Source organism: Pseudopipra pipra, chromosome 7 (genome assembly GCF_036250125.1).
Source record: "Pseudopipra pipra isolate bDixPip1 chromosome 7, bDixPip1.hap1, whole genome shotgun sequence".
Classification (NCBI taxonomy): Eukaryota; Metazoa; Chordata; class Aves; order Passeriformes; family Pipridae; genus Pseudopipra; species Pseudopipra pipra.
In genome coordinates this window covers 5,485,560-5,510,959 of record NC_087555.1, presented here as the reverse complement: position 1 = coordinate 5,510,959, position 25,400 = coordinate 5,485,560, and the positions used below count along the sequence as shown (strand labels likewise).

General features: G+C 42.9%; 1 protein-coding gene across 6 annotated transcripts in view; it reads right to left on the bottom strand.

Moving 5' to 3' along the window:
- CPS1 (carbamoyl-phosphate synthase 1) overlaps positions 1–25,400 on the bottom strand; it is a 170,427-nt gene that overhangs the window by 38,327 nt on the left and 106,700 nt on the right. For all 6 annotated transcript variants that reach the window (XM_064661946.1, XM_064661942.1, XM_064661947.1 and 3 more), the window contains 10 exons: positions 25,217–25,374; positions 24,318–24,446; positions 21,806–21,950; positions 21,314–21,524; positions 20,043–20,241; positions 17,726–17,902; positions 13,993–14,111; positions 3,767–3,908; positions 1,974–2,039; positions 1,364–1,427 (listed from right to left, as the gene is read on the bottom strand). In XM_064661946.1, coding sequence (XP_064518016.1) covers positions 1,364–1,427; positions 1,974–2,039; positions 3,767–3,908; positions 13,993–14,111; positions 17,726–17,902; positions 20,043–20,241; positions 21,314–21,524; positions 21,806–21,950; positions 24,318–24,446; positions 25,217–25,374 — 1,410 coding nt within the window. The remainder of the gene's footprint in view (positions 1–1,363; positions 1,428–1,973; positions 2,040–3,766; positions 3,909–13,992; positions 14,112–17,725; positions 17,903–20,042; positions 20,242–21,313; positions 21,525–21,805; positions 21,951–24,317; positions 24,447–25,216; positions 25,375–25,400) is intronic.

Here is a 25,400-nt window from a genome sequence, read left to right as displayed (position 1 = left end):
TTGGGGTTTTTTTAATCTAAAACTCAGTTTTCATAAAGGAAATAAGAAAAATAGTGTCACATGTTTAACTTCCATCCAAATCATTTAGCCCTTTCTGACCTGGCAAGAAACACTAAGTTGATCCCACTGAATTCTCATTACAATTCTGAGAGCATAGAGGAAGAGCACTCTGCTTACTTGCCTTAAAAGGATAACCAGAGAGGGAAAAAAAAAGAAATCAACTTGGCTATTGCACCTAGGAAAAAGTCTTTTAGAGGTACAAGTAATGGTTTCCTTTAGTAGCCTCTATTTAATTGCAACTTCCTTCAAAGAGGGTCTTGATCTAATCAAAGCTATAGAGCAGGTGAGACCAAGACCGGACCCGCATGGCTAATCTAAGCAATGAGGAGTTTTAGATGGTCAGTGCAAAATGGATTCACATACATTCAATTAAATTATGAAAGAACACTGACATCTTTTTCATGTCTTTTATAACCATGCCACACAGCACGTTGACTGGAAGAAGCATTCACAAAAAATAAGCATAATCGTGGAGTGTTGCTCCTGATTTCACTCATCTCAACATTCATGCTGGAAACTGAGTTCAAAAAGACACGTCCTACAAACAACAACAGGAGTGCAGCACGTGACCTCTCCATCCAAGCAAAACAAATGGATGCAGTTTTCAATTTCAGCTTTCAAAACCCATCACCACTTCTTGCAAGATGCAGAGCAGAAATATTTCTGAATAACAAGCAATTTTTTTCTTGTCAATAATTGCAAGCTATTTAAAGGGATCCATTAATAGAAAAAGTCAAAGTCATCATATACAGAATTCAGCAGTCTGTCTACCCAGTACTCACAGCCATGAAGAAACTCTTATGCTGTATAATGATCTGAGTGGGCTGAAAAAACAGCATACAGAGAATTGCTTATAGATAAGCAGCTGAAAAGATCAAAATATTTTCAGAGTCACCTATACTTGCAGCTGTGAAATGCATAGTGTGTAACAACACTGTCGTGAGATGGCAGTAAACATGTAAGACAGGTGCAGGAACAACAAAATCCTCAGGATGCAAGTTATCAGGTTCTTAAGACCTTAACATGTGAAAAAAATAAGATCAAAAAATTCCATAAAACTTTGTGGAAATTACAACTAAGTATTAAGTGAAAAGCAATAAAATATTCCTGGTTTTTTCCAGGGTGTGAAATGAAGTCTCCAAGCAAGTATAAAAGGCAAACCTTGTGTTAGGAATTGATGTCCTGTGCACTGTACTCTGGAGGGTTTTGTCACCATATGAGAAGAGAAGCAAATGAACCACAAGAATATCTGAAGACAGCTTGAGGGTTCAAGGAGAACAGAGGAGTTGTAAGAAAGATTTACCTATGTGATATGGTCCACAGCCCAACACCATCACTCCACAGTCATCAAATTTTACATCATGTTCCTGAGAAGGGAGAGCAAAAAGGCATTAGGATATGCACTCCACAGCACCTTAACTCCGTGCTTTTCAGGATAAACAGCTTCTGGTGCTCAGCTCATATCCAACAGTCTGATCCTTCAGGGCTCAAGTCTGATCTCATTTACTGCGGTGTAAATCAAGTGCAACTCTCCTGGAATTAGTGGTGCTGCACCCAAACTGAAGGAGACATAGCACCTCTGATGTGGCTGTTTGAGCAGCCACAAGGAGCTGTGAACATTCACATAAAAATGAACGCTGGGATGAGATTAGTGAAACGTGAGTTGTGCATTCCCAGCACCTACCTGTGCACATACAGGTGATATATTAACACAGGGCCATTAATGGTAAATGCACCGGAACAGGATTTGAGCAAGAGAAAGTTCCAAGCCTTCTGTAAGGGGACTATATGTAACACCATCCAAAATAATTGCTACAGAGACAGAGACATTTGCAAGATCTCCAGAAATGATGTGGCATAGAGGAAAGAGATCAAACCAGACAGCAATGAGGCTTGTTTCTGAAGGTGCCTACCTGCCCGTTGTACGTGATGTAGAGGTAATTAGTCACTGCTGGGTATTCTGCTGCCAGTGTGTCAATCTGTATGGGGAAGAAGACAAGGGATTGTGACTCGGCCAGTGCAAGATCTTTCCTATGTGCGAGTGTTTTGGGTTTTTTTCTTTTCTCTGTTTCATTTTCTACTGCTATTTCCATCCTATTGTTTTCCTCTCATAAGAAGGTGATCTGAACTGTTCTGTGCAGCATATGCCTGACCTTCCCCCCAGACCCTACAGTTCAGTCAACATGACACTCTACCATCTCTTTCTAAGCTGTAGTTTTAGCTCTGCACCTCTTTGGTGAAACATCTACACAGCCCAGGAACCTGCCCTACTCGCCAAGGCCTTTGTTCTCTACTTTGTCTGGCAGCATTAGTTACACAGATCTCCATTTCTTCAGGTCTCTTGCCCCCTTTAGTAGGGCCATCTGGAACCTTCACATCCTGCTCTTGATTCCATCTTACTCCCACACTGAACACAGACATGCACACAATATCACTTTGAGATAGTGCTGAGTAGCAGCACAATTACTACATATTTCTGTTACAGTATAACTTGTGCTTTGATAATTAAATGGTACACAAAGCAAGAGTGACTTTCAACCACCCCTTACATGTAATTTCGGGAACCCAGAACAATTTTCCTACTAGGCTGTTCACAAACTATTTGTGTCACCTACTCATCGCATGTTATACATCATGACTAGTCCATCTAGGACACCAGCAACTGCTGGTGTTCCCTGAATGAACAACTGAAACATTTCTACACAGAATACTGAACAAGGAACAATATTAAAGCAGTCCTGACATGAATTTTTACACACTATACAATTTAAAAACCTGTCCAGCCTTCAAGTAGTTTCAGGAATCCTCAGTGGCTGTCCAAATTCTTGTGAATAATGGAGAATGTGACCTTATGTCATTAGCACCGTGTTAAGTGTCTGCTGCTCATTACCGTTGCTAATAGTGTGATATACTTCATGGAACAAGAAGAAACATATGCTTTGAAGGCACATATGCAGGCACAAGTGGAATGACCTTATTAAGAGTACCTTGGCACACAAATCAATCCAGCACTGCAGTGCCATATGCAGCTGAAAGAATGCAATGCAAGACCAGGCACGTTTCCGTGGCCAGGTGAGCCATAGAAGAAAAACAGCAGCTGGGGAACAGAAGGAGATTTGGCACCTGGAATTGGGCCTGAGGATACAGACAAGCTCTTTCAGAAACATTCAGTAGTTTGGGTTGGGTTTTTTTTTCCCTTTAAGGACAGAAAACCAGCTGGTGGCAGTTTAATACCAACATAGCTTAAATGCAGCAGGAGAACACCTAGTGACGCTGCCACGATTACCAGATGAGCTCATTAGGCTCATGCTATCACAATGAATAGCAAATGAACCCATAACAGTAGCAGACTTCAATTACAGCCTATAAAAAGTTACTACCAAAAGAGAAGCCATATTATGCTTTTCATGGTCACACCATGGTGGGCCAACATTCTCAGCCTTTCCCTGAGCCCCCATAGCTGTGTTTCCCCCTCTCAGCCACGCAAAATACAAACAAGAATATTCTGAGCATCTCTTTCGGAATGTTCATGGTCTTACATTGATGCCTGCAGTGCAGAAGGAACAGCTACAGGGGTGAAACGTGTTCTCCTCTCATGTCAACATCAAAACTCCTGTGGACGTTAACAGAGCCAGGGGTTTCTAAAGACACAGAGGTCTCCCGCCCCTTGCACTCCTGGAAGCCCCCAGCAGGACCACACACGTACCTGTTTCACCCAGGGCACTATGTTCTTCCTCAGCCTCAGCTGATGGCACTGGGCTTCAGTCAACCTCAGGCATTTCCCAATCTGTTTGTCAGAGAACCCCATCTGTTTGGCTCTTCTCAGTGTCTCTTCTGGAACTGTTTCACTGAGATTAAATAAGAAAAACACCTCTGCATGAGGCTTTACAGGCATACCTATAAGATACATTAGTGCTTGTGTCCTCTATACTCCATGGAGTTGCTATAGGATCAAGCACATGAAAGCAAGAAAAGGAAGAAGACTCATACATAAAAGACCTTTTTTGCACTGGGCGCCCACTACAAATATCTATGAGGTAAAGTCTTTCTTTTCCTGCATTTTTGAGGCAGGAATGAGTGATTCACAGTGATGTCCATCATCCCCCAGGCAGCACTCTACACGAGGCTAGTACAAGTTCACTGTATGTACAACACTCATATGGTCATTTACCATTTCAGCCTCCACAGAGGACCTGCAGTGATTCCTTTCTTGGATTCAGTATCCCTACAACTCCACGCCCAAACTTTAAATTAATATCTTTCTTAAATTCTTCCTCCCAGTCTAAATTTTAAAATACAGGTTTCACCAGACTGGCTGGATCAATCATAATGTATGTCCTGCCTCTCACTGCAGCTGCCCATTTATGCCCAAAGGCATAAAAATCCTGAAGCTCTGGGACAAGCCATTCAGAGGCATAACTGTGACCCAACCCTGCTAAGCTGGGAGACAGCTGTTCTCAAAACACTACAATTTGTTCCAAACAAGTCTTTCTTTCTGTTGTTGAGGATGCTCTGCCTTACTTCAGAAATGGCCAGTCTTTGGAAAAAGCCTCTGACTTCAGAGATCCATAGTAGAAATGACCTTCAGAGGCTCACATACGAGGTGAGTTTTTCCTTCTGACAGTCTCGATATATCTTTTTCCCTATTGTTTGTACTGCTTCTTGCATTAGGAAAACAGAGAGGGGGGGTAAACTGAGTAAAGCAGGGACACCTTTTATGATTTCATATTTGTAACCAGGGGCTCTCAATACTTCCATATCTTGTCCTCCTGGTTTTGCTTTTCAGGAGTCCTACTTTCTGTTGTTAATTTCAAACACATTGCTTTCCCCTGTCATCTCTGTAGATCAACAGCTCCCCATCCATTTTGCTCTTGATTTTTTTCATCTTCTCCATTCCCTCTTTATTCTCTCCACTCTTTTCTCTCCTACTCTTTGTTCCACTTTGTTTTGACTCCACCAAAAGCCCTTATAGTTTCTGCCTGCCTCCGTTTCTAAGTTACCTTTTCTAAGCTTAGCTTTTACAAAAATATAAAAAAGCTTATGTATTTTTATCAGCACGGTCTGCTTTTCATCTTCATTGCCAAGAGCATCCTTGCCTGCCCAATAAATCAATATTTTATGAACAAGCAAGCTCTGAATCAGGAAAAAGGAAATGACTAACAAACAAGCAATTTTCCTAAATCAGAGCTTTGAATTATGTCCTTTGCTTGACAGTATTTTTAAATAGTATTATTTTATTTCAGTGGGATAAGAGGGGTAAGACAGCTTTATTGGAATGTGTCAGGAAGCTGAAGCATGAAAGAGAGTCATTGGATTGTATTCTCCACTCTGGCTTAGGCACAGAGAAGCTCTGCTGCCCTGGGTGAAGTCAGGCTAGTGCTAAACAGGTGAGAATCACACAAGTGCCAAAACAGCTTGTTCTGAGAGTAGAACTGGGGACCAGAAACTTTGGGGCTCAAATCCCTGAGTAGGTGGGGTTTTCTCTAGGAATTCCCCAGTGCCACCTCTCCTAGCCCTGTAATATGAGAACAGAGCACTCCACCTGTCAGCAGTAGCACAGCAGAAAATAATAGTGAGCATTTGCAGGAAGGAAACAATCACTGTAACTTCTACCCTCCACACTGTCTCCCAAAATGCTTACTGTAACTCCCATCTTCCACACTGTGTCCCAGCCTGGCACCACAACCAGCTTGCTCTGCCCTCAGAGAACTGCAGGCAGGAGTACCACCTACACCCCGGATCTTCTCCAGAACCCTTCACCATATCACTCTTCTTGCTCCAGCAAATCCTCCTCTTTGTTAGAGTCAGAAGGAAAGTTGTAGAGGGGAAGTGCTCAAGGCTGGGTTGGACAGGGCTATGAGCATCCTGGTCTAGTGGAAGGTGTCCCTGCCCACAGCAGGGTGTTGGAACTAGATGATCTTTAAGGTACCTTCCAACCTAAGTTGTTCTACGATTCTATGAAACAGTCCTTCCTAATCCATCAGGTTGAGCTTCCCAGGTTTTGGATATCCCCGAGTAAGACCCACTTTGTGGCACTACAGTACATTAAAGACTGTGGTTCCCATGCACTAACGCTACCACCACAAACTCCTCTGCTCCTCCTCAGCCCTTTCTGCTTTCTGATCTCAGCTCAGAGGCAGGACTTTTTACATAAACCATGAGCACCAGAAGTGAAAGCATGGATAGGTGTTTTACAGGAGCAAACAAAGCAGAATCCACCAATTCTCTGGCAAAACTGATGCTAGCCATCACCAGCTATGAAGGACACAGCCACACTAGATTTCTCTCCTAGACTCAGCATTCCTAAAGTATGAGTGAGCAGACCTGATGACCCCAAGAAAATAAGCCTGTTTCAGTGGTGTTTACTCCCTTGCCCTCCCTCCCTTCTGCCTCAGGAACACACATAGCTGGCTGTCATTTGAGTACTGACAGACACAGAAAATTGCCTTCATTTGCAGCTTGTTTCCACTGCATTTTTTCTATCTCATTATAACAATATCATTCAATGTCACCCCCCACCCCAGCAGGGTGGCGAATAAAAGCAGTGATTATTTCACGACATGATTCATTTGCCTTGGGCTAGCATCTTAAATCAGGTTAGGCCACTTACTAATCCATGCAGAACGGTAACTGCTTTTGTACAGGACAACCAGCATGCAAGAGAAAAGCCGAGTCCCCAACAGGGAAATGGAACATTTATTTCCATGCATTTTTTCCCCTCTGCTACTCCCAGCGCATGATAGGAGCCAGCAGAATCTCTCCATCATGTTTAAAGGGAGCTGAATCAGAGAATTGCAAATCCTTAGCACTGGTATGGAAATCACGCTGCCTCTCTGCATGTATTGGACATACATGTTTATAACAGAATAATTTCTATTTACTAATAAAGGTAATTTTTAGCATTTATATCTCAACTTTCATGGAAATCATATAAAGAAACATGTAAACAGCATGGTAGTGTGATGCTCATCTTGCAGATAGCAAGCAGAGGTCCGGGGTGTCCATTTTTAAGATCCAGCATTCCCACTGCCTTTGCTCAAGGACAGACCTTTAGATGTGCTGGAGACACTAAAGCCAGCAAGAGGCAAAATCAGGCTGATCTCTTTGAATGTTTGAGTGCATATAACCCTTCAAGCTCACCAGAAATCCAGAGCCAAAAAGAGAAGACAACAATTCTCATTTCTGGCTATTCCCAAATATATGAACCAGTCCTACATCAGTGCTTCCCACCTCCCTTGGAGCAACACTTACTTTTCCAACACAGAGCAAAAAGTCTTCCAAAGATTAAACTCCCTCACTGGTTTACAATCCATTCTGAAACAAGGGAAGGTTAAGTGGCCATGATTTTAGATTTCTATAATGCTTCTTTTTCCTAATATTTGCCTTTCAAAATGAAAGTCAGGAGTTTCAGAGCCTCAAAACCATATGATTATATTTTAGCACACTGTCATAATCATTGTGGCTGTTCACCCCCTCAGAAAGCTAAAGTCCCTTGCACATTTTGCAGTTTATAAACAATACAAACCTTTCCCCAACCTTGCTCGTGACTCCATTTTAAGCTTCCAGTGTTGATTTGCTGTTGCTTTTAGTTTAAAATTCCACCCTGTCATCTTAGGAACTCCATCCACTCACTTCTTCAACAATAAACAATAAAAGGAAATGGAATAAATTCCCCTTAATTAGGAAATTTTCACCTGGCACAGAGGACCTGGGGAAATCTATTAACTGACTGTAGGAACGCTGGCAGCATTGCAATTATCAGGAGAGCCTGCTCTCTTCAGCGCAGCCCTCTCTTCCACTTGACCAGCTTTCATCTGATCCACCAGTTTAGGAGTAATACTAAATAAACATGCCAGCAGAAAGTCCCTGCTTGATAGGGGAAGAAACACTCTTTTTCTTGTCTCCCAAATCAGGCTCTGCTTTGTTTTCTGTACGTTGCCAAGTTTATGCCCATCCACATATTACTTAGGCTGATGTGAATGGGTCTTGATCAAAAGGACCAGGAATATTTTGTGAACAAAGACCAAAGCCCGAGCTGGGAGTATTTGGGACACAGCTACTGTGTCAGTTAACAATTGCCCTGTAAGCCCACAGGCTCACCTTGCAGGTCACCTCTGCTTCATCTCGGCAGCTACAGGTGTGGCTTGGATATGCACAGAGGAGCTGCAAAGATGAGCAAGATCCAGCTCAGCCCACCTCTCTTGAACTCAGCTCCTCTGTACTCTGGAGGGATTTAAACCCAGACTAAAATTTAAGCTCAGTTTCACTTTGGCAAGCAAAGTGGGCCGAAAGCAAGAAGTACTGGAAGCAAAATGCCTTATGCCCAATCCTTAGAGAGCTCTTTGCTTCTCAGTAGTCATAGGCCTGGAGGGTTTCAAAAGCCTGCTTGATTTCAGGCTGGATTGCATACAAAGACATATTGTTTTTCCTTTCCTTATTGTCCTGCTCTGTTTCAAGGCTCCTAGTGGCTTCCTTGATTACTCCTGATATTTTACAAGATTTTGAACATGCTACAACTAAAATAATGAGATCAGGGTAAAAATTCTCTCCCCGCTTCTCTTCTCAGGGAGATAGATTGTTACTGGTTTTACCCTCCTGAGAAAGTCATGAGATGACTGATAAAAAGCTGTCAAAGGAGCTTTCAGGGAAGCAGGAGCAGTAAACCAACAAATCTCACTCACTGAACAACTGCTACTCCAGCATCTGCACCTTTAACATTCTGGTTCCCCGGCTAATAAATCTCATTCTGGACATCTTGATTTAAGTAACGTGAACCTCACACTGTGCCCTAAGACCTCAATGACTCACTCAGAGGATTAAGTGATGCACTGAAGCAACAGCTCACTGGGATGCTTACTCAAAGCCTATTTTCTACCCCTAGTAAAAGAGAGCTTTTAGGTCTTTGCTGGGATGCCACAGTACAGACTTACCTGCTTCTGGTATTGTACATACTGGTTACAAAGATTCCCCAATGGCTTTTTTTGGCAATGCTTGTATATCCTCTGTATCAAGGAAAATATGCATATTGTGTTTTCACAAACGCACAGACGCTTTGAAAGAAAATATTACTGTGAAATTATTACTGATGGGTCTATAAGACAAATAGAAAGTATCTTAAGTCAGATCCACACAAAGCACAACCAACAGTACTGAATATGCTGAATAGCTGCTTGTACATGTACTGCATTCCTAAGATGTTTCTAGTCTTCCCTGCCCCACAGTTCACAAAGAAGACAAAAGTAATCTTTCCAGTTAGCTAGAAACAAGCACTACAAATATGTCAGTGACAGCTCCTCAAACAGCATAAATCAGCACAGCCTCATTTGGCATCACTGGACCTGCTCTGCTTGATGCCCACACAAGACCTGCCTGACAGCTCTGACTTGTCCCAAAAGCACAAAGGTCAGCAGAAACACTGCTGAGAAGAGCAAGGATGCAGCAACCTCTGTGGAAGAGCACAGCCTGTTGATGGCCTGCCTGAGCTTCTCTCCCTGCAGTGCTTCCCAGCTCACCTGCTGGTGCCAGCACCTGTGTTTCTGTGGCTACTCCACCACAGTCACGTTTTGAAATCCAAGCCATGCTTCCAGCAAGCAGCTTTCAAAGCACACATGGACCCAAGGACATGAGATCCAAAAAGGAATTTGCAATAAATGCCTTCTTCCAGGGGCTGCTGAGCAGAGCACTCAGCTACAAACGCTGGGCTGAGTGGGTCTTCACCTTTCCACTTTTGTATGCTTTCCCTTCTATTAACCTGTGCCTCTTTAAGAACAACAGGAGCAATACTCAGGACTGCATCTACCCCTCTCAAGCAAGCCACAGTTCAGGAGATGTTTTCACTCAACACCCACAGAGCAAGGACATAGTCTCCTCGAAAACAAAACTCCCAAACATAAAGTTATCAAAATATGACTGGTGCCATCATTTTTCACTGTTAGTAGGCTGGCTACTTTGGTATCCACCAAAAGGATGATCTGCTGTTTTTATTAAGGTTATTTTGAAGAGTTGAGATTTAAGGCAACAGAGTGCAATTCACTGCACTGCCAGACTGTCTTTGAGATTTTGGGCAAGCTCACCATCTCTGTGCTTAGCTCCTCAAAATGGGGGTTTATCCTGCTCCTATTTTCTCACTTGAATTTTACTTTACAGCCTTTTATCAATATTGAAATTTGATATTCAACCAGATTTTTATCCTCACGTCACTTAGGCTTAAGTGATGACTTCACTATAGCTGCCTACCCTTTTACCTGTATTTAATGGTGTTTGTTGTACATTCTCCTTGCATACAGTCATAGTTCTCAGAGACCACAAAATCAGGAACAGATGAAAATAACCATGGCCACATGTAAACAAATCTTCACTGCAACTGGTCAAAGAACATTTGAAAAGATGCAAATTCTAAGAGAGGCTTTCCCTTGCACCCAGGCCACCAGTGTCTTGAGTCAAGTACGTCCCAGATGTTACTGGGTTTCAGCTGTGCTCCTGGGTATGATGACATTACTGGACCCTGTTTCAAATCTGACTCACTCTGGGCTGGGTCCATAAACTCTGGCCTTAAAGTCTCATCTCACTCCTCACTGTCTCGGACATGGTCTGTCCAAATTTCCATCTCCTTCACGAGCTGTCAGCGTGATGAACAGCTATGGAATCACTGCAAGGCCCTTCCCCCCACTTTTTGCTCACAGGACTGGTAAGGCCAAATCTAGGGAAAGAATTTCCTGATAACAGCACATCCTGTTGCACTACCCCTGCTCCCTACATCATCACCAATTCATGGACTGACTGCATAGGATGGTGCTTGCTCCTTGTGTGTGCATACGTGTACATGGTTTTACTTTTGTGTGTGCATGTGTGTTGTGGGGCAGGTTGTAGTTGAGATTACATCTAGGTATAAAGGTAACTGGTAAGATTCCACTTAAAATGAAAAATATGTAGGAGAAACAGCAGAGTCACATCTTTGACATATTTGTGATATTGATATTCTCACAAGTACCCTCCAACTGGCTTTCTTTTCCCATTCCAGCTCAGGCCATTTGCCTTCTTGCAGCCCCATCACATGACCTGAAACAACTCCTCCATCCTAGAGGGCCCAGAGGCAGAGTCATATGGAAACATTGCCACAGCGTGTCAAAGCTATAGTCTCACCAGCACCAAAAGTAAATGGGGCAGAGTGTCCTCCTCAGTCCCTACTGTCTCTGCAAATGGCTGGCCTTGCCTCTACACCATAGAGAACGCGCATTTATAGATCAGAAAGTCCCCCCCACACATTACATTATCCCAAACAACCTTTCTCACATCTAAACAGATTCCTTGCATATATCAGTGAGGCCTTTTGCTCACCTCTGAATCGCTGCACATGGTGAGGATGCAAGGCAGCATGTGGCGCGTGAAAGCTGCTCGTTGAACTGTTCACAAAGGCCTCCACCTGCCTCTGATTCCCCTTCCCCATCTGTCTGTCATCCCCACTTGTTCTAGCTCTTCCCCTTGGCAGAGACCATCTCCTTATTACTAGTCTCTACAACTGCTCTGCAGGGCCCAAATCAAGACCCTTGGCAGAAACATTACTGCAGCTGCATCCAAAACCTCACTGCAAAGTACCCCCAACCTCATGCAGAGACAAAAAGGAAGGGACGGATTCATCCGAACAGCTTGTAACCAGCAACAGTGCCCAGGAACAGGACAACTATTTCTGGTTCTGGTAACTGTATTTCAACAACAGAAAGATTCAAAGCAATGATGGTGTCACGGTTCATTCTTTTCAACTGGAAATTATCCTGTAGCACAGGTAAAACTCATGCCAGGCATTCCGGGAACTGGAAACAGCTGGCTGCAGGAAGAGCACATGTGTGCCAAGTCTCATCTGCATCACTCAGTTAACTTTCCCTTGGCTATTGCAGAGATATGTTTCCTGATGTGGCTCACTGGACTAGCCTCTTAGTTAAGGTCACAAGTGTTTTTTCCCCGGCTCTTTGTTTTTGTGCCAATGTGCCTTCAATGTAATGCAGCCAGACAGTCCATTCACTCCTCCAGTGCAGGCTGGGAGGTAAGACAGTTTCCTTGGAAAGGTGTGAGTAATGACAGTGGAGGGAAAATCTGCCTGGTGAGTGAATGAGAGATAATTTATATGTTCATCCTGGAGAACAGAAGGTTTGCAGTGACCTTCCAGTACCTGAAGGGAGCCTACAAGAAAGATGGAGAGGGACTATTTACAAGGGCACGTAGTGATGGGACAAGGGGAAATGGCTTCAAATTGACAAACAGTACATTTAGATGAGATATTAGGAAAATATTCTTACTGTGAGGTTGATGAGGCACTGGAACAGGTTGTCTAAACAGGTTGTGGCCTCCCCACCCCTGAAAGTGTTCAAGGCCAGGTTAGGTGGAGCTCTGAGCAACCTGGTCTAGTAGGTGGTGTCTCTGCCCATGGAAGGGGACTTGGAATTAGTTCATCTTTAAGGTCCCTTCAAACCCAAACCATTTAATGTTTTTATGACACCACTGGCAATCTGAGTTGAATTGTATGAATCCACCTCCAAGGGACACAACACTGGTTATGTCTGATACAAATGCAAGGTTGGATATTGCCTAAGGGCTCTCTTCAGCAGCCTGCCTGTACAGCCTGCTGCCTAGGTCACCAGAAGGAGGAAAAACAATGGGAGGTGGTACCAGGTACTGATCATAGCGCTGGCAGCATAATCTCCTGCCACCCACTGCAGAGAAAGGGAAAGCGACCTCAGGGACACAGGACAGTTTGGCAAGATTAGCTTCTGTAGAGTGATGCTGGATTTATACCAGCTGAGCATGGGGCCAGCTTCTGGGGTCCCAAGTGCCTCATCCCAGAGAACACCACTCCAATAGTGAGGAACTCAAACTGATTCTCGACATGTTGTTTTTCTTCCTCAGGAGCTGCACATACATATTGAAGGGGCTACAGACAAATGCCGTGCAAGACAGATGTTAGAGGGCAAAAACTTGCGCAGTCAAATAAAAGATTTCTGCAAATAATCAAGCTACTCCTTATCTTCAGCATCTCCCTCCACATTTATTTTTGTTTAGCTCCAGATCCAGCTTGTTCCAGAGGGCAAGGGAGAGCAAGGGCTGCTCAATTAAAACCGTGCAGCTGGTCAAAATGCAGACGACAGCAGGTGAACTAATGCACTTGCTCTGGTGCGCTCCCAGTGCCACCATGTGGTGACACGTGTGAGTACAACGGGTACCAGAGGCAGAGAAGCCACCAACACACAGCCAAAAACTCAGCAAGGAGGCTCTTCCAGCCTTGAAAACCATGAAGGGAAAGCTCAAGTCAGCAAGAGGCTGAACTGAAATACTTTAATTTACTGCTATCTTTCCTGTTTGCTTTTATATGGTCATTTTTCTTGAAGAAATAAGATTTATATTTAAATATGTCGGGAACTATAGATGTTTGAAAGTGTGGTACAAAAGTGTCGAATACTATATGATCACAGCAAGGCAGAAAAGCTTAAAAATCAATAGGCCAGACTGGAAATAAAATGCAGGGTATGTGGCCCCCAGGTGCAATAAGTCAGGACAAGTCCTGTGGTGAGTTTGAAGGTTAACTCTGTCCTAGGCACATGAGTGCAGCACACTGTTACTCCTTGCAGGCCATTCACATTCCCAGCCTTAGCCTCAGAGATACAGTGACCGTTTTCCAAAATAAACTGTAACTTCCATAATCCTGAGAACAGTCAAGATGCCCAAGTACACAACAGATTTATTTTACCAAAAAGGGTGTGTTCAGAAATTTCTGCTGACTGCGTGAGGCAGAAAAGTGGTTTTTAAGACACCGCTGCTTACTCCAAGCACTGGAATAAACTTCCCAGCACTGACTGCATCTGTGCTTACCATAGGTTTTCCAGCAGAAGGATTCCCAGAAGGACTGTTGTGTCCTAGGATAAGGCTGTTGGCCTTTTTTACCTGTTCACTTCCTTCAGGATCTTCTCCATGTTCACAATGCTGTGCATCTTATACAGGAACCACTTGTCAATGGCCGTGAGTTTGTGAATGACATCCACAGGGACTTTGTTATCCAAGGCCTGCCAAAAACAGGACAGCACCAAACAGCCCCTTTAATACATGCTGCACAAATACAGATTTAGCCTACAAATAGGTAGCATCAACTATATAGCGTAAAGAACAAAATGTTCTGTAGATTAAGTTGTACAAATCAAAGGTTCATCTCCCTCACAACCCTGTCTCCTGCAGCAACAGAAACTGTGTCACTCAAGCAGTGTAGGGAGGCACCACCCACTTTGGTACCAAAGGCTGGCTTCTGTTTAAGTGATTTGGTTTTTACAGAGCCAGCATGAGACAAACCAATGGCAATAAGGCTGGGTGGCCACTGAGTACATGCCTTAGTTAACTACAGGGAGGCACATTCAGACTGCAGCACCGACTTCTCATCTGCACCTTTTACCATTCAAGTTGCCTAAATCTCAGGCTCACCATCAGCCTCCTCCTAGCTGGAAATGTTAAAACAGGAATGTCCAGATATGTTCCTGAGGTTATTGATGGGGGTTTTTTAAACCAATCATTTGCAGCCATGGGGTAAAAAGGAACCCCACAGAGGTATTATTCATGAGACAATGAATTACAAAACACCATAATATTTACTAAAAAAAACCAAACCAAACAAAACACCATAAAGAAATATGCTGGAGAGCCTCTCACTATAATATATCTTCTATCAATGCAATTTCTTGGGTCTCACCAGTAGTGTACAGTTATAATTTTCCTGATAAAACAACTATAATCAACCATAATGATAATGCCAGCGTGATATCTTTGCTGAGCTGAAGTAACCAGGATCATTAACTGTTACCACACTTAATTGTTTTCTTGCAGGGCAGCATCACTGTTACAAAGCCAGAGCAATTGCCACTGAAGAAAACTCCAGCGTTTATCTGGGCCTGAGCTTGGCCCACTACACCCCAGCATTATTGCTGCGAGTTACCAAGCTTGGGCACAATGTTGCCCTGTCACCACACAGTCAAAAGCAGTGCTGAAAACCTCTAATGCATATTTTGCTCCTTTAGAGTAACCAGTCACACACAGAGCCTTCAGCTGGCAGCTGGCACCCAACAGCCACCGCTCTTTCCAATGCCTGCAATGAGAACCCTGAGGCCCTCTCAGCAGACCCAGAGCACTGGCAATAACAAAGCTGGGCTTCTCACTCATTTCTAGGTACAATACTAACATGAGGCAACTGGTAAAGGGCTCCTCCCCTCCTTATTCCCTCGTGCTTGGAGGGTGAGGTCACACTGCCACATCAGTGTGATGTGACCTGTCTATCTGTTTTCACAAAACACATGCAGACTTGAGGACCTCCAAACTCAGCCTGTGGTCCCTGAGCCACACATACACACAGGAAGCATGACCACATACTCTTAGTCTGCTTAGGGCACTTTATTTAAAAAGTCCTACGATCTCCAAAGGTAACTAAAAAAAAAAAAAACATTCCTTCCACTTGTTAGTCAAAGGAGGGGCAGAGAAAACCTTCACCCCTGTGGCATGAATCTGGAGACTGGAAGAGAAGAATGAGTTTGTAGACATTTCTTGATCCCAATCAGCACACTACAGGGGTAGATCAGGTTTCCAGGCAGAAAATCCGTGTAGGATTTGATCAGAGGCCTGGACAGCACTCTGATGACATTACTGTATTCAAACCTACATGCAGGAGTACAGCTTAAACATACCATGGAAGCATGAGACTAACTCTATACAATTTTAAGAGGAGCAGGAGAGACCTGACACAACCTGAGCATCCCTGCTCAGCAGGCTGTTCCATCCCTGCAGCCTTTGGCTACTCTGGCCAAGGAGCAAGTCTCATCTATGTCAGCCTCTCTCACTGTGCCTTCTTTTACATGACCATGAGGAGCCCCACCACAACAGCAACAGCTCTGAATGGCAGCTGAACTCCCTTCCCTTGCACCTGAACACTAACTGTTCTCATCATCCAACAGACAAAGGAGAGAGAATAAGTAAAAAGCCTTGGAGAGCTGACTAGTGGGGTTTGGGAGGGAGGAGAAGACATATAACATACAGCAAAGCTACATCCTTTTCCAAACAAAGCTGATGGCTAATGGAGAATAACTGTTGGCTTTTGAAAGTCAGCAAGCAGGAAAGGAATTTTCAAGCAAGCAGCCCCAGCTGCCAGAAGCATCTCTTGCTCATATAGCTTGCCTCAGTTATTAATGGGGATGAATTAGTGCACTGTATTGGGCAGAGGCAGCTCTTTCATAGGGAGGAATTAAGACTTTGATCTTGCTTTTGACAACAGCTCCCAGTGAAAATGTCAGCAGCTGGGAACACCTAGTGTTCAGTAGGACCCAAACTCACCTTCCTCTCCCCACATCTCCTGTGTTGACATGTAGCTAAGATTAACGTTTCATAAAAGCTCTCTAAGCCACTCAGAGAGACAAGCAGCAAGATTTTTCTCTCAGTCACGAGAAAAAGCTATAATAAAGACCAAACACAGCTGCTGAAAGATGAAGATACACACTTCCCCAGCTTGAAAAGCAGGAGTCAATTGCTGGACAAGCCACACATTTATAGAACATCTTGTGCTTTTCGTTCAGGCCATTTATAAGAGGAACAGCTACATGACAACCCAGCAAACACAGCACAGCCTCAGCTGGTCACCCTCATGGGGAAATGTAAGGAGATGTATCTACACATGAGCACAAAGGGCTTACAGATTCCACCACACAAAGTCAGAGGCAGAAAAAAGAGTAATTTGCCAGGAAAGTTTGCTGCAATCTAAAAAAACACAAACCAAAAGGTAAGTAGGAGCTATAAAAGACAGCTGTGCCCTCCTCTCCATAGAGGGTATGAACAGATGGACAAGTTAGCTGCAGCAAAACCTAATGTGAAATCACACCTACCTTCTAATGTGACTAACCCCACATTTACCATCTGATATATACAGGCAAACACTGAGGAGACAAAGGAAGAAATAATTTCACAACCTAGGTCCCCTTACAATAGCACTCCCCATTACTCAGACACCTTGAGGGCTGAAGTGATTTGACCTGTGTGACAGGAGAGGGGTTAAAAGAATGCTATGGGAAGTTAAGCCTCTTTCAAAGAACAGAGGATTTATTGTCTGTGAAATTAAACATGCAGTTGTGTAGTTTTTTAGTTTCAAGCCTATACAAATGCAATCATTGCAAATAGACAGTGCTCTCCCAGACTGCAGCTTGCTATTCTTTATCATCCTTTGTTTCAGTTCTCAAAAAGATCTTCATTTATTCCTTTGAAATCTGCAAAACTGGCCAGTTTTGACTGGCACTTACACTGGTATAAATCAGAGGGCCAAACATTAGCCAATGTTTACCCAACAAATATAATATTATAGGAAAGGAAAGTGATCTAGGTCTCCATCAGTGCTCAGCTACAAACTGAGGTATCAGGAGACAGGAATGCACCTGAATGCAATGAGCATTGGCTAAGACTGTGCCACCAAAAGACAAACACATTACCTGAACAAAGAAGATGAAGGAAGCATCACCAAGGATCCTATACAGGGATAGGATGCCAGTGTGCTTGGCAGAGGGAAGCAAGAGGGTGAAGTAAACTGTGACCTCAGCTGACCCAACCTGGTAGCTATAATTCAAGAGACAAAGGTCAAGGCCTTTTTATCTTTTGTTACCTTGGCTATTGCATATATTCGAGTGCTGGTTGGCTCAGAAAGCTCCTTCTGGAGATCTACAATGGCTGGCCAGGCTTTATTCATAGGCAGACGTGAAGTGAAGCCATCTACTGAGGGGTGGCACATCCTCAGGGCCTTTTGAAAGCTCTCTTCAAAAGTGCGTCCAACAGCCATGACCTGCAAAGAAGAGCACTTCCACGTTAGCTACACTGAGCTGTGCCCTCAGTAACAGAAGAGTGCAAGTTGAAACCATGAAGGCACAGGTAAGGAAAGATGACAGACTGTGGACTCCTCCATAAGACAGTCCTGATGGCTTTAAGACAGATGCAGCTGATCAAGCCTTGGGAGTCCCACTTCTAGGTCTGACTCTGCCCACGTTATCAATGGGGAGTTCCAGAGAAGCGACTCCTTTTTGCTTCTGTCTCCCTGTCTGTAAAATACAGGAAGCCACTGCTCTCCTCTGTAAATTGCTTTGAAGCACTTTGGTAGAGAGAGCCATTATCTAGCAGCATGGGTATAGTAATACGAATGATATTTCTGTTTAACAACCTGTTAGAGATAGAAACTTACTGTGGGAATTTTAAGGTTCAGGAGAAATCTGCTCCTCTTCCTTCAAATTACATTTAACAGTAACTCTCCCCTGTGAGGGCTCTCTTAAAGGGTTACTCCTCCTTGGCATAGCAGCACTGGGGCTTCCCTCCTTCAGTCTTGACATCACATCTAATAAGAAAACAAGCCTTTCTCTCTGGAAATCTGCAAGGTAACAGAACCCTTTCTCAAACTTCTACATTTTTATTTCCCAGTGCAGTCAAACCCTAACAGCATAAAAATCTTCTCAAACGCAATGCTGAAAAATGTCAAAAGAAAAAACACAATCGTTTTCTCTTTTCTCACAGCTCCAGGCCCACTGCCCAGCACAACAGAGTTCAGGAAAAGCCAGGCCAGGCCATGCTGTTCAGTTAATAAAAGTGCAGTAGGTGCTGTGATCTGCCTTCAAGTTCAGGCCTGGGGAGATGACTGTGCCAACTAATAGAGACACAGTGGCAAGAAACTCTTTGCTTCAAGGACTCCCCCTCCTGCTCACAGGTCCTGCAGACTAACCTTTCTGCTCAGTACCTCTGCCAGCTGCAAACTGCATCCCTTAAGCTTCTCCTTCCCTGCTTCAGTTCACCCTGCACCGTTACAGCACTGACTCTTCCTATATCTCCTTCCTGCCTTTACCCAGCATCCTGCCTGGAGAAGGACACAGGTTCAGGCAGTTCTGTGACATATGAGCATTGGAAGGACTTGATGCTTCCTCCTGCAAATGTGTATGGCCAGCAAGTGTTTACAGCTGATTGTGTACAAGGCAACTGTATTTAGGAACCCCAGCTCTACAGAACGGCCCCCAAACCCCTGGGCAGAGAGGCTTAATATCAGGAAGCATCAACTCAGTGGAAACAAAACAAAACAAAAAAAAACCCAAAAATCACTTCATTGCCATAAAAAGCCAAAACTGCCAATGAAAATCAAATTCTAATTAATTCTTCCAGTTCTGATAAAGGCTTGTTGTCTCATGACAACAGTGATGTTAGGGACGTCTTACATGTCAAAATAATTTAATAAAATAGCTACTTGAAAAGCAATAGGAAAGAAAGGCAATTGAAAAAGTACACAATTCATTATTTTGCTTTGGTAGCTGATAGGTAATTAACTAATTAAGTGAGTAATTTACCCATTTTGCTTCATTTCTCTCCTCTTAAAACTTGGTCTGAAAATACTGTAGTTGTCCAGACACCTTAAATTCTGATGTAAGAGACTTAACCACTAAGAGAAGTCAAAACTTCGGAGCAAGATTACAGGTTCTGTTTAGTTTTGAAGAGCAGAAGTAGGCTGAGATTTGGCATACGGTTTTAACACAGAGGACAAATAACTTGGGAACAACTGAGAGCTGTGGCTCATGGGCATCACTGAAAATCTTAACAGACTACAACTCGTGAAGTTTTACTCTAATTAACCACCACTACAGAATCTCAAACTAAAAAATTACTCTCAGAGTCCTGGAGTAAGTGTGAAGAATGAAGTCAACCTCAGGTAATCCATAGTGATCTCTTCCCTTAGGAGTCAAACCATTTATGAATCCACACTGTGATAACCAAGATTACACAGTCCTAATTCATTTTAATTAATTACAGTACTGGATAAAAATTGTTTGAGCTGAATAAATACCCTCAAATTTATTAGGTCCTTGAAGATAGATATTCTGAAGGTTTCCAAGAAAGAGAAATGACTTTCCCAAGTGGTGGAATGAAAGAGAAGGGGAGAGTCTTGCACTCACCTCCCCCACACTCTTCATGGAGCTTCCAATCCGGCTGGATGTATGCTGAAAACGGTCCAAATCCCAGCGGGGTATTTTGGTAACAATGTAATCAAGGCTGGGCTCAAAGCAGGCAGAGGTTTTTCCTGTCACAAAGTTCTTGATTTCTGGCAAGGGAATCCCCAGGGCAATTTTGGCAGCAATGAAGGCTAATGGATACCTGCCATAGAGGAGAAGTAGAGAACAGTAGAGAAGGAAGTACTTTGCTCTTGCAAATCCCAGGAGTGGATCCAATTAAACAGATGTGAAGTGATTGTCCCTCCTCAATACAGTGGAAGGTTCCTGTGCTCAAGCACAGCATGACCCATCCAGCCTCCTGCATCAACACACTGCAGATTCAGCTCCTTCGATCTGGGCCTCGCTTTTTTATCCACAAAGACACCACTTTCAGTGCCTGTCACATCCACAGTAAGCCCACACTCACAGATATGTTTTGCTGCAAGTCTGTCATCTAAAAAGGAAACAATCGAACACCCACTGCCCAACATTATGGCTCATCTCCAGCCTGCGACAACCAGCTCTTCAACAACCACAAGAGCCTCTGAGAACTGCAAATTAGAGATTAATTTGTGTCTCTCAACAGTATCTGCAAAGTGCAATTAAGAAGCCAGTTTTTAAACAGGCTGCTCTGACCACCCTTATCATGATTAGTTTATGATTAGCCAACAAAACAAAGGCAGCTAGCAGTGCCCTTTGCATCAATCTGACAGACAGCTCATCAGTAACTGTGTCCTCTGGGTTCCAGAGGTGATTTGCAGCCAACATATGGATACAGTGTATGTGCTTTGTAAGGCAGCTATTAGCTTCCCTCCCCACACACCCCCTGGGAGTTTTCCCATTTGTAGTACAAGAATCAGCAGGGTGGAATAGACCTGGAGAGCTCACTAACTTCTTCCCCCATCTCCCAGTAGGACTGGCTCTCCAAGGGTCAACCCTAGCAGGTGCTGACAAGAACTGTTTTAGAAGCTTCCCATACAGAAACCTGCTCCTTACTGACCTGACCACTCCAGAGTTCTCCCTGAGCCAATTTCAGTCTTCCTTGACGAAAATTTAGCCTCCATGTTTTAACTGCATGGAGAGCAGATGCAGGAACTCTTCTTGTAGCTGTCACATATTTAAATAATACATGGATTCAAAGCATTACTGAAATTCCCTCTTTTTGTTCTGCTCCCCTCATTTTTGTTTATTCATTTGTTTTTCTTTAGCATGTGGGGTTTTTAGAATAATCTTACCCTGTCGCCTTGGAGGCCAAAGCTGAACTTCTTGAGAGTCTGGCATTAACTTCAATAATGTAGTACTCCAGGGAAGTTGGATGCAGAGCAAACTGGATATTACACTCTCCCACAATATCCAAATGTCGGACAACTTTGATGGCACGATCCCTCAGCATCTGAAACTCCTCATTAGTGAGTGTCTGGCTTGGAGCCACTACAGCAGAATCTCCTGTTTGTCATAAGGTAGAAGTGAAGGAAAATGAGAAGCAGCTCAGCAGTAGTAAATCCTGGCCTCACAGGTCACTGTCTTTGCCAACTGCTAGAAATCAGGTGGGTTTGGCTTAAAAATATCTGTTTCACACCCTAGCTGGCTTTATCCAAGACCAGAAGAGTGTTTCTAGAGCTCACTTCATTAATAACAAAACTGTGTCAATAATAGCAGGCAGAAGGGCACTGCATAAAAAAAGTTAATGAGCCATTTCTAGTGAGCCACCATGTGCCCGAGCCTACCTGTGTGGACTCCCATAGCATCAATGTTTTCCATATTGCAGACAGCAATACAGTTATCAGCAGCGTCTCTCACAATTTCATATTCTATCTCCTTCCAGCCAACTACTGACTTTTCCACCAGAATTTGGTTAGTCATTGCAAATGCCTGAGAATAGTTCAAGGAAAATAAACAGTAAAAAAACCCAACCAAACAAAAAAACCCCACCAACAAAGCAAAACAAACAACAACATAACAAACAAACAAAAAGCTCTCCCCCACAAAAAACCACCAAAATCCTTATTAGAACATATTCTATACTTAAGACTTCTATGACTTATCTCCAGACACCCCAGACCAACCAGAAATTTGAAAGATGTAAAGTTCATACCATTGATAACAAGCACTTTATATTTCTTCGTTTGTTTGTTTTTTTTAATTGCTTCAGCTTCATTTGAAAGGCACAGAAAAGAGTTATGTGATATGATGGGGAAAAAAGAGGTGGGGCATGTGTGCTTGCAGTGGCATACAAATAACAAATAGGAATATAAAAACATCTAATGCTTCAATCATGCAACAGACACAAGTTTTTATGTGGGCAGCCCCAGGGACTTCAGTAGGAGAACACTGCAGAAATGACAGAGTAATGGGGAGTGTGGGTGCCAGCAAACACTACACAGTTAATAGCACTAATAATGCTGCTTATCATTGGCACACTAACCAGAGGCAAGAGTTGTGATTTATTCTTAAACTAATCTTGAAAGCACTCCTCAGTGCATGAGTCAAAAATGAATAATACAGTTTGTTGGTAAATGAGCATAATCTAAGTGAATAAATGGCCTTAATATTAGCAGATAGAAAATATTAATCAATTTGTATTTAAAATCCTAAAAAGTAATGGGCACACTGTCAATCCATCCTTTAGCACAGCTTCTTGTTTTAATGCTGCCCATTAATTGGGTCTCCAGTCTGGTCCCCTCTGTCATTAAATCAAGCAGTAATTCAAATGTTGCCCTTAGCTCAGTTGCCAAAATCGCACATAACAAAAAGAAAAGTAGTTTGAGGAATGGCATTCCACACCCAGCCTAAGCAGGCACTAAGTTTGTGGTGATGTAGCAGGAACGCTCAACCACACCTGTAAAACAATCCTCACTGCTTCTGTGTCTGTCTTTTCCCACTCAATGAGCAGGCTCGGGAGGCACGAACTAAAGGCCAGGTTACCTGAACTAGCTGTGCTCAGTTATCTGAACTATAAACAATTCAGAACCCAGTGCCTGAAAAGCCAGTTCATTGAATTACTACAGATCATCTTCATAATGGAAAAGAACAGAGTTTCTGCTGGGTTGTGAAAATGAGCATCCAAATTTAATTCAACGAAAGTCAAATTGGTTTTCACTGTAAATTTTGAAATATTGGTACTGAACTGGAAGGAGCTGTTCACTCTCTGAGAGACAAGAGGCCGTGCAGAGAGATCCCAATCAACTGGAGCATGAGGTTATGATTAATGGGATGACAAATAACAAATAGAAGTGCCAGATTTTGCACCTAGGATGAAGTAAGCCCCGCACAAGTATAAATGGGGAGAGGAGCAGCTGGAGAGCAGCCCTGCAGACAGGAATCTGGGGGTGCTGGTAGGCTCACTTTTTTTAAAAAACACCAAGACTTGCTGACTAAAACTAGGGAGTTTCCTAATGAAAAACTGGTTTTATATAAACCTTTCAGACAGCTGCACTGCCAGGGTTTTGGGGTGAATTTTTGCTTTCTCTAAACAAAGCCAGAAAAGTCATTTTTGCATCAGCAGTATTCCTTTCAAGCAACACATGAAAGATTAGGAGGCTCAGCAAACCAGGAAAACAAAAACACAATAACTTTAGAGCCCCATGGATGGATTTTTTCCCTAAAATTCTGCGGTTTTGTCAAGGAAAAAAGCTTTTGATTTGTTTTCCCCAATTATCTGTTTACTTTTCACAGCAAATTTTTAAACAACAATCTCGGATTTCCTACAGAAAAAGAGCTGTCCTCATAGCCAGAGATGGCCAGTAGATGTCAAATTATGAAGTGTCATCCTGTTAAATCTCTTACATGAGCTTTTAACCTAGCAAAAATACCATATTTAGACAGAAATACAGCAGAGACCCAAGGCTCCCAGCTCTCCTGTCCCTGAGACTATATTAGCACTCAGCATTTCAAATGTTTCACCTTCCTTGACCTCATTCATGTGCCATTTACTCATGAAAGTCGGTGAATATAGGCCAGTATGTTTCATTTCAGACCAAAACTGCTGAAAAAACTTGCTCAAATTATGACTGTTTGTTGTGAATTTAACAGATCTGTCATTTAGCCATTTTCATTACCCAACTCAATAAGAATTAGGAAAAGCAGGAAGCAGATTATGAAAAGCACAATCAGGGCAAGATTTTACAAGTAAGGTGAAAGGTAGGGTATGTACAGTTCCAGTGCCTGTGACTATTAGAAGAGTACCTAAGAAAATCAGATGTTCAGTTCTATTCCCAGAGCTTGCAATTCCAGACATACCTTTGTACCAAGGTCCAGCAAACTTTCCTTATCAGGACATATGCCTGACCCCAGACCACCAAGGGCATAGGCAGAACGTATCATGACTGGGAAGCAAATGTTTTCAGCTGCCTTCAGAGCCTCTTCAACCTTAAAGGAAAGGGGAATACATTTCAGAGAGAGATAAAAATTCAAATGAATAAAGTCTTCAACTCTGGTTACACGGTTACTTGGAAATCCCATCAGTAAGACACTAAACTGTCCGAAGGTAAAATGAAAATAATAAAAGTTGGCTTTGCAATATTACTTTGTTCTGCCAAGCAGCAGAAAACTGCACCCCAGGAGGTAACTTCTGTCTTTAGCTATGTGTGGAATTCCTTGCTGACTTTCCATGGACATTTCCACTTTCCTTACCAGGTCTGTCTCCAGAGACTTTAGCATGAAATAATCCCTCCAACAGACATCCTGGTTTAAGACCTGTTTGGTTTTCTCCAAACTCCAATGGACTTTCCATGAATCAATTTTTTACTTTCATACTCCCATCCTCAAAAAATATTTCAATACTGCTGATTTTGAGGACCTAAACACTGAAGTCTAAACAGCTTGTGCAAGATTTAAAAAAAAAAAAAGTACCTCAAACATCTTACAGACTTTTGTGCTGCAGCACAGGAGTCACTCCAACCAAATTTACTTTTCTTGTCAATGAGTAAATTAGCTTAGGCTTTTCAAGTGCTTAATTGCACTTTCACTCATTTTAAATCAGTGACCCACCAGCAATTCCTGAGGAGTGATGATGCAGGCATACACACTACAGTATCCACAGCTGCATTCAGCTTTCACTCAACAAAACCAAAAATACTTTTACTAACTCAAATAGGTAACAGTAATAGTAATCACATCTTCAAAATTATCTGACTTACCGATTCCACTGCAAAGCTAGGAGCAATCTTTTCATTTAGCTCAGTCAGTTTATCAGAAAAGAGCTTTCTATCCTCTGTAGCCATGATGGATTCAACTGATGTACCTAGAACCTTCACACCATACTGCTGCAGGACTCCTTGCTTGAAGAGTTTCACTCCTGCAGAGTAAACAAAGACACAGTTT